Source organism: Mus caroli, unplaced genomic scaffold (genome assembly GCF_978045245.1).
Source record: "Mus caroli unplaced genomic scaffold, Mus_caroli_1 scaffold_13, whole genome shotgun sequence".
Lineage (NCBI taxonomy): Eukaryota > Metazoa > Chordata > Mammalia > Rodentia > Muridae > Mus > Mus caroli.
This window is the reverse complement of record NW_028227268.1, coordinates 35,472,224-35,482,288: the sequence shown is the minus strand read 5'-3', so window position 1 is coordinate 35,482,288 and position 10,065 is coordinate 35,472,224. Positions and strand designations below refer to the sequence as shown.

Below are 10,065 nucleotides of genomic sequence, written 5' to 3'. Positions count from 1 at the left end.
ACAGGAATTACAAGCCTGTGTTGCCTCATAAGGCTCAGAAGGAACTTTCTCCAGCTGGTATTTCAGTCTTATCTATAACAGATTCTATTTTTATTTATTTATTCTTTGATAAACTCTTCTGGGGGAAACTCACATTGCACAATTCCAGGCAGGACCGTTCACGTTCACAGTGTTATTATTAATGGTTTCATATATTGAAACATAGTGGCTTAACTGTTCCTGTGTGTGTGTGTCTGGTCTTTCCTCAGCCATTCAGTCCACCCACCTTGTTTCTTGAGACGGGGTTTCTCATTGGCCTGGGGCTCACCTACTTTCTGGGTAACAAGTCTTGGGGTTCAATCTGTCATTTGTGCCTTCAGTGCCAAGATTATACGCATAGGTCACTATGTCTGGTTTTGTTCTATTTTGAATGTGAGTTCTTTCACAACTGAGCAGTGAGTTACCTACATAGCTCTTGTCTTTTGTTGTTGGTTTAAATCAGGGTCCACAAGCTCAGGCAGGCCTTGGATTTGTGATGTTCCTACCTTGGCTACCTACTCCTTGGATTACAAGTGTGTTCTACCATGCCCAGCTGTGGACTTACAGGTGTATGCTGCTGTGCCCAGCTGTGGACTTTCAGGTGTGTGCCACCATGCCCAGCTGTGGACTTACAGGTGTGTGTCACTGTGCCCAGCTGTGGACTTACAGGTGTGTGTCACCATGCCCAGCTGTGGACTTTCAGGTGTGTGCCACCATGCCCAGCTGTGGACTTACAAGTGTGTGCCACCATGCCCAGCTGTGGACTTACAGGTGTGTGTCACCATGCCCAGCTGTGGACTTACAGGTGTGTGCCACCGTGCCCAGCTGTGGACTTACGGGTGTCACTGTGCCCAGCTGTGGACTTACAGGTGTGTGCCACTGGGCCCAACTGTGGACTCCTTTTTCACTTTTTCCATTGCTGAGATCAAATCCAGTGCTCACACACTTACTGCAGCTACTCATGAGCTAAAACCCCACTTAAGTATGTTTATTCATTATTAGTGTACCGCAGTGCATATGTGGAAGGCAGAGGACAAACTTTAGGAGTCAGTTCTCTCCTTGCATGGAGACCGAACTCAGGATATCAGGCTTCAGGGGCAAGCACTCTTACCTACCAAGCCATCTGCTGGGCCTTCCCCCCTTTATTTTTAGTGTGTGCATTATGTGCAGAAGGGGGTGCACATGTGTGCCACACTATTTATGTGGAGGTCAGAGGATAACGTTGTAGTTCGTTCTCTGCTTTCACCTTTGTGTGGATACGAGGGACAAAACAGACATGTCACCAGACATGTCCAGCAAATACCTCTACTCAATGAGTCATCTCACTGGCCCTTGGTGCTTGAGACAGAGTCTGCTATGTAGCTCTGGCTGTCCTGGAACTTGCTATGTAGACCAGGCTGGCCACAACTCAGGCTGGCCTATCTGCCTCTTGAGTGCTGCAATTATAGGCATGTGCCACTAAGACAGACCACTTTTTAAGGCATGTCTCTGCCTCATACTGAGATCACATACATGCCACGATGCCTTCTTTCACAACATGATAGTCCAACAGGAGTGCAGTATTCAGATGCTGTCTGGAAATGGACACTATATCTTCTGTCACAGAAGTGGAGTTCATGGACGTGCACATATTGTGTGTCTATGGGGGTGCTCCCTGAGGGGAGGCCAGAGGTTGGCATCGTTCTCTATCACTCTCCACTCTCATACTGACTCTTGTTTGAAGCCTGAGCTCCCACTGGAGTCATCCACCTAGCCAGTTGCTCTGGAGAGCCCATCTCCTGAGGTCTGGACTGAAGGTGGGCCAGCATACCATGGCTGCTGGTTATCTCACTTGTAGTTTCTCTCATTCGAACAGCAAACTTTTTACTCATTAAGCCATATCCTCAGTCCAAAATCATCAGGTAGCCTAGCATGATTGAAAACGTGTCTTACTTTATGTACATCAGTGTTTTGTCTGCTTGTCTGTATGCACACCATGTACATTTCTGCTGTGCTGGAAGGGCACAAGAGAGCCCTGGGTCTTCTGGAACTGAGGTTACCGACGGTTGTGAGGCACGCTGGGGATGCTGGGAACTGAAACCAGTGTCCTTAACCTTCTCCCCATCCCTTGAGCATGATTTTTAAAAACATGGTTGCCATTTGGGGTAATTTCTACTGACACAAAACATGTGCTAGTCACATTTACAATATGACCTATTCTGAATCATAATGAAGCAAAATTTCAAAATAAACCACAGCTGGATGATGGCAGTGCATGTCTTTTATCCCAGCACTCGGGAGGCAGAGGCAGGCAGATCTCTGAGTTCGAGGCCAGCCTGGTCTACAGAGTGAGTTCCAGGACAGCCAGGGCTACACAGAGAAACCCAGTGTATAATATAAAAGAATAAAGTGTCTGCCCTAGTGGATTATCTTGCACAAGCCGTCTGTCCAGATGACAGAAAGCGACTTCCTTACTGCAATCCTGTTCTCCTTTATTGTCTTTATGCTCAATAGTGAGAAAGCTCAGATTGACTCATTTATTAATAAGTTACCTCATTAACTGAAAAAAATTACATGAAACACACTGGAATTACAAGCATAAAAGAAATTCAAGACCTTGTTTTATTCTTGGAAAACTTTATTACAATTTAGACCACAAAGCAACAGAAGGGAGCATGAGGCCACCCTCCATAGCTGTGCGTGGCAGGCCCCACAGCGGAGACATAATTTAGGCAAAAGACATCTAGTACTCTATACTGAATTTATCTCCCAATCTGACATCATTAAATTAGTCACAAAGGCCAGGGACAGATCTGCATGGAGTCACATCGGAAGGCAGAGAAGTGGTATATAATGCTGGGTTAACTCTGGCTGGGTCTGCGCCTCAGAGAAGTGAGAGAGATCAGGAGCAGGTGGCTCATGCTAAACATGCCCGCAACAGTGTTGTCACCAGCCAATCACTATAGGGTTGCCACATCACTGACAACTCAGACCCAGGATCAGTCTAGTCAAGCCCAAAGGTAAGAATGGAGTAGTTTTTAAGGAAACATAAAAACACGACTAATTGGATCTTGTCTTATTTTATAATGTCTATTTTTTTAAAGACATAAGAAAAAATTAGGCATGACAGCATTGTCACACACCTGAAAGAAAGAAAAAAAAAAACGACTCTAATCGGAATGTCTCCATTAACAACCATAACCCGGGAGTCTGTTTCAGCTCACAGACTGGATTTCTGAGTAATAACAAACTGTTATTGGCTTGAATTTGCCCCCTGAGAACAGCACACACTCTGCCTGGCTGCACCTTCAGGTTCCTCTTCCCCTGAATTTTTCCTAAACTAAAATGCACCTAGACATATGAGACAATTCAGAACGGCTGTAATGGCCTTCAATAATTTTCTGCTTCCTTATTCAAAAAAAAATTAAGGACAGGGTTTTTCAGTATGTAGCCCAAGCTGGCCTCAAGCCCCTGATCCTCCTGCCTCAGTCCCGCCGTGTGGTGGCATTGCAGGCTCATGTCACCATGCCCTGCTCAGGAATCTGCTTCACTATGGTTGATCCTGTCTCAGGGAAGGCTAACACATAGTTTGCCTCCAGTCTTTGATTTCAGATTTACAACAGTAGAAAACTGCATCATATGCAGACACCTTGATCAATGATCTACACTTCAGTGCCAGTTACCTCCAAACAAGTTACCAATGTAAAATATGCAAATATTGGTGAAAATAAATATACAAGGCAGGGACGTTCCTACATTCCCGTACAGACTTAAAAAATGAGGTATTAAAACTTAACTGATTAAACCTTGTATCATCCTGGAAATCCCAGGGAAACCGTGGTTAACACACCTTCCCTCAGATCTATTCTGGTCATGACTCCTTTGAATGATTCGGAGTTACTTTTTTTTTTTTTATGCTGAAAAATTGTTTAAGAAATCCTTAAGCTTTGTTGGGTAGTCCGTCATCACTCCAGTCGCTCCCAAATCAAAGGCTCTTTTGTACTCATACTCCTCATTTAAAACCCAAACGTACACCTGGAAGTTGAAGCATAAGGAGAAACGTGAGGCAGGAGATGCACTTCTATCCATCTATCCACCACGGCCTCAGTGGACTTACAGTGAACCTAAGGAAGGCTGGCACTGCCCACCCTCAGACTTCAGCTGCCCTCACTTACAGAAGAATCTAGCTGACGACCACTAACTGTGAGGAAGCGCACACAGTCCCCGTTACATCGGTAGCATCAAAAGTCAGAGGTAAGCCCCTGCGCTGTGCCTGGTATCACAGGGGTGAGCGCTGCTCGCATCAGCACCCAGACTTACTTGAATGCCCCGGGCGGTGAGGTGGTCAAATAGAGCTTTCCGCATCAATAAGCTAGAGGGGAAGAAAACAGCAGATTCAGGCACATCTTCATCCTTAGGACTGGAATTAGCCTTTATTCTCTGTCAGTTTATAGACTTTAGTGAGTGTTAGTTTAATTTCATCCCAGTGCTTCAGCAATACAAGCAAACATCGAAAGCAATAATAGCTGTTATAGATTAAGTTTCATTTTTTTCTTCCTTTCTTTTGACAGTCTCACTATGTAGCCCTAGCTGGCCTAAACTATGTAGACCAGGATGGCCCACCTGGTCTCTGATCAGTAAGATCTGCTTTTCCATGGGTTAAAGGCTACCACATCACAGTTCTTGGGCTGCCATTGGACACACTCACAAGACCATCCTCCCTGTAGCGTGCAGGAAGTAGAGGCGCCTCACTTTGCCTGCAGGAGCCGGCATGAGAGTGAGAATGTGCTAGAATCCTGAATTCCTGTTTCCAGCTTTCCAAGTTACCCAAGGCAAGGAACTCAGGTTAAGTCCTGGGCCATCACAATTCCATTATGTATGCTTTTGAATGTCTATTAACTATAATATTCTGTATCTGTGAAAATCATTTTCCACTTTCAAGTAACTGTTAAATTTATTTTTAGATTACAAACCACTTAAACAAGATGGGATCTAGTAATACTGGAAAAATGACAATTTTTTAAAAAGTTTCTTTTAAATTATGTCTATACTATGTGAACACATGCGTGTAGGTGTAAGTGGTGGCCAGAAGAGGGCGTCAGGTCCCTTGGAGCTGGAGTTACAGGCAGCTGAAAGCTGCCTATCACGGGTTTTGGGAAATGAACCCTGTGTGATAGTAGTACGTACTCTTAGCCACTGAGCCATCCCTCCAGCCCCTACAAAGGAATCCTATTCCTGTCCCTTTACATGCACTACGGTGGTTAAATAAGAAAATCTAGCAATCATGAACTTCAACACCAATTAAAATGTATTCTTGAAAACTAGAAATTAAACCAAGAATAAAATGCAAAAGGAATAGATCCCTGTGACATGCAGAAAAGATGAAACAAATTTTCTAAAACTCTTTGAAGGAAAAGCTAGATAATAAAGGGCTGGGTTTTGGAGTATTAACATATTTTAAGCATTTAAACCTCCTGTATTTTTTAAACAAAAAAATACAGAGCACTTTTTTATTTTTAATCTAAAACAAAACCCAACATTTGTAGAAATTAAAGCACTTTCCTTAAAGTAGGCATCAGGACCTTGTAGGGAGGGCTACGTTTCAGTTGTTGTCAAGTTTTGGTGCAAATATTTCCAAGAAATGTGCCAGTAGGCAATATCCACTTTTACACATCCCGATGGCCACACACCCTGCCTCCCACCATGCTGGACTGTGGGTTTGTGGGAACGGCGAGGAAGAGGGGATGGTTACTCTGTGCAACCCTGAGGTAATCTCTGAAGTGAACGGATAGACACTTACATTTTCTCATGAAGGTAGAAGAGATTATTTCTCCGGTTGCCAGTAAGGTTCTGTGGCTGACTAGTAAACACGCCAGCCAGCTCAGGTGGTTTACTGATAGCCACTTGCACAGTAGGCACCGAGTCCAGGTTACCAATGAGGCATGGACAGAGTGTAGGTCAAAGAGCTTGCTTCAAGCCTGTCCTAATCCTCTCCCCTGGTGCCCTTGTGCCGGAAGGAGACAACAACTCCTCTAAGGGGTGCTCGGAAGCCCACATGACCTAGCACAAGCTGCCCACTCCCCACTGCACACAAAATACATTTATTAAAACATTTTTTAAAAAGCCAGGCATGGAGGGGCTGGAGAGATGGCTCAGCAGTTAAGAATACTGACTGTTCTTCCACAGGACCTGGGTTCAAGTCCCAGCACTCACATAGTAGCTTGTAACAGCCTGTAACCCTCACATAGGTATACATGCAAGCAAAGCACCAATGTACATAAAATAAACGAATGGTAGTGGCTGGGAGCAGGGGCTGGGAGCAGGGGCTGGGAGGAGGGGAAGGTTGGGAGGAGGGGCTGGGAGGAGGGGAAGGTTGGGAGGAGGGGCTGGGAGGAGGGGAAGGTTGGGAGGAGGGGCTGGGAGGAGGGGAAGGCTGGGAGGAGGGGAAGGCTGGGAGGAGGGGCTGGGAGGAGGGGCTGGGAGGAGGGGCTGGGAGGAGGGGCAGGTTGGGAGCAGGGGCTGGGAGCAGGGGAAGGTTGGGAGGAGGGGCTGGGAGGAGGGGAAGGTTGGGAGGAGGGGCTGGGAGCAGGGGAAGGTTGGGAGGAGAAGATGGAAGGGAAACAAGACAGCGTGATATCTGAGAGTACTTGCTATTTTTGCAGAGGGCTCCAGGTTAATTCTCAGTACCCATATGAGTTGTAACTCCAATGCTCTCTTCTTCTGGTCTCTTTAGGCACAAAGCATGCCCATGTGGTACACAAACATACATGCAGGCGTGCACACAGACACATACAATTAAAATATAGAGAGGGCCACAGTAGTAATTAAAATACTTACGTATCTGAAAGCCAGATGAGAAACTTATGACCTTTGGATATAGTGTGTGGTTCTTTTAGCCTAAGAGAAGTCAAAGACTGAAGTATGAATTAGGAACACAAGAATGCATCAGTGTGAAAGAATAAGACATATTCAAACTGAAAACAGTGCTTATACACAAGATGGGAGGCAGAGATGGGGGAATCTCTGTGAGTTCCAGGTCTTTATAGAGAGACTCTGTCTCAAAAAAAAACAAAAACAAAAACAAAAACAAAACAAATAAAATAAAATTTAAAAATAGCTGTCAATGGACAAAAATAATAGAAATTTGTTTCTGCCTCCATTGGCTTTAAGCTAACTTTTACTAAAACTTTTCAAAGCTAAACTAATTTCCCAGAGACCTGGTACCCTAGTCTTACCACATCCTTTGTTTTGGCATATGCTTTTCCTTCTGTTCTGTCTAGTAAAAATTAATATGGGGTAGATTTCCTAATACAACCAAAGTATGGAGAGATGGCTCAGTGATTAAGAATACTGGCCAGTCTCACAGGAACCTAGGTTTGGTTCCTCGAACCCACATGGTAGCTCACAAATAAATATTTCAGTTCCAGGGAATCTGACAGCCACTTTTGGCTTGCATGGGTACCAGGCACATATGCAGTGCCCAGACCTACATACAGGTTGAATATCTATACATAAAGAAATAAATATTTAAAAACAGCCAGGTGGTGGTGACACATGCTTTTAATCCCAGCACTCAGAGAAGGCAGAGGCAGGTGGATCTCGGAGTTCAAGGCCAGTTTGGTTTACAAAGTGAGTTCCAGGTCAGCCCGGGCTACATAGAAAAACTGTCTAGAAAAACCCAGAAAACCAACCAAGCAACCAAACCAAACCAAACCAAAACTGTTCTGTGGATTAGAAGCATCGTGTCTGGCATAGTGGTGCACATCTTTGGTCCCAGCACTAGGGAGAGACAGAGGGAGCTCCGTGATTTTAAGGTTAGCCTGGTCTACAATAGAGTTCCAGACCAGTCAGGGCTAACTAGTGAGACCCTGTCTTTAAAAAGCTATTTAGGGCAAAAGTCAGATGTTTAATGTTTTTGCTGTTGTTTTTCATTTTGATCTGGTTTTCTTTGAGACAGGGGCTTGGCCCTCCAGACTCAGTTTCCCAGTGCTGGGATTACACTGACGCTTTTCCTTGTAATGACGGTCTTGCAGTTTTAATTTCCTTCATGCTTTGCACACCCCTACCCCTCTCACAATGTAGCAAAAGCTGGTCTTGAACTTGCAACCTTCATCCTTTTGAGTGCTAGGATCACAGCTGTGAATACTCTGGCTACCACACATTTCCTTCCTGCTTCCATATTTGAAGATCTGGACTCTGGGCTTTTAAATTACCTTTTTTATTTAGAAAGGTCAACCTGGTATTTAGGATCCATGCTGAACACCTTCTTCCAGTCTATATAGTCTTCATTTCTTGCTTCTTTCCTAACTTCTCCTGTATCCACTCCCCCACCCCTACCCCTGTGTCCTCACACAGGAGCTAAGCTGGCTGAGCTCCAGGATCATCAATCTGTCCCTGCCAGCCCTTAGGTCACCAATGCTCACTGCTGCGCCCGACCTTACAGTGGGTGCTGGGATCTGACTCGAGACCTCATGCTTGCATAGCAGGTGCCTTACCCACAAGCCATCTCTTTAGCCCTCAGAATCACTTCTTAGAGGAAAGACTAATGCCACAGAGTTCTTCCTTTGTTTGTATTTCAGTAATATTCACTTCCCTATAGAAAGCACTGAGCTATCTAGAACATAGTATTCTACTCTAGGCAAGAAAAAGCTAAACACTCCAGTAATAAATGGTTAGACTCTTTTGAGTACAACAAATGAAAACAGCTTCTTTGTAGACAAGTGTTTTCTGAGCAGGGTGGGGTGGCACATGCCTGAAATCCCAACACTCTAGAGGCTGAGTAATAGGAATGCCTTCAGTTTGAAGTCAACTGTGCTATGCTAATGAGGGGTGTAGGTGTGTGTGTGTACATAAAGGTATTTTCAGTTGTTTTATCTAAGAAGTGTCCATAAAGACTTTTAACAAATACAATTGAGAATTGATAAAATAAAATTCAAACAGTGAAAATGACCTTGGAGCAGGAGCTGAGCTAAAATGGGCCCGAGATGGCTCAGCAAGGTTTTGGCTTGCTGCCAAATCTGATGACCTGAGTCTGGTCCCCACGCCCCTCGTGGTAGGAAGAGAACTGGTTGCTGATGGTTGGCCTTCTGACCTCCACAGTGGAACACAAAAATACACTCGTGTACACACACAATAAGTAACTGTAATCAACCTTGCTTGGGGCTGATGGGTTGAGGGGGTGGCTCTGATCACACAGTGCTTATGCAATCACAATGACCTGGGCCTGATCCCCAGCACCCATGCTAATAAATGAACTGGGCACGGTGATGTGCACTTTGTAACCCCACTGCTGGGAAGGCAGAGATGGGAGGATCCCCGGGAGCATTCTGGCCAACCAGCCTAGATTAGTCAGCAAGCCCCAGGTCCTAGTAAGAAATCCTGTCTCAAAAAGGTGATCAGCTCCTGGGAAACAATGCCTCTGTCCTCGCTCTTCCCAACATACAAGGAAAATATGATCTAATTTTATTAAGAAGCTTTTGATATCAGAATTCTTTTTTCTATATTTGTGTGTGAGATTGAACCCAGGGATTCATTAGCTCTACCACTAAAATATATTCCAAGTCCCACAAACTGTTCCTTCCCTTCCCTTCCCTTTCCTTCCTTCTTCCTGTCCCTCCCCACCCCCCTTTATCTGTTTGGTTTTTTGAGACAGGACTTCTCTGTGTGGCCCTGGCTAACCTGGAACTAACTTTGTAGACAAGGCTAGCCTTGAACTCGGAGATCTGCCTGCCTCTGCCTTCTGAGTGCTGGAATCAAAGGTGTGCGCCACTACTGCTACATGTATTCATTTCTTTAAAAATTGTTAAAGTGTATTCTTTAAAGATTTCCTAAGTGTATTGATTTTGATATTAACCCCTCACTACCCTTTTTGGTCCCCTCTCCCACTCCTTTTCAACCATTTCTTCCTTCTATTGGACCCCTTCTCATTTAAACTCAGTTTAATCAGGGTTCCTTACATGAACGTGAGTACGGAGTTACTGACTAGAACATGAGCAAGGTAGCAGAGGCTATACCACCTCAGAAAGCTCCCCCCTCCCCCGTTGCCCATTAGGTAGCAGAGGCTATACC

General features: G+C 44.9%; 1 protein-coding gene across 1 annotated transcript in view; it reads right to left on the bottom strand.

Moving 5' to 3' along the window:
- Window positions 1-3,147: 3,147 nt before the first annotated feature.
- The window catches only part of Gdpd1 (glycerophosphodiester phosphodiesterase domain containing 1), a 39,826-nt gene continuing 32,908 nt past the window's right edge, over window positions 3,148-10,065 (bottom strand). Inside the window, exons 8-10 of the mRNA XM_021176766.2 lie at window positions 6,835-6,894; window positions 4,318-4,369; window positions 3,148-4,032 (exon numbers count right to left, since the gene is read on the bottom strand). Coding sequence (XP_021032425.1) covers window positions 3,910-4,032; window positions 4,318-4,369; window positions 6,835-6,894 — 235 coding nt within the window. The 3' untranslated portion in view covers window positions 3,148-3,909. The remainder of the gene's footprint in view (window positions 4,033-4,317; window positions 4,370-6,834; window positions 6,895-10,065) is intronic.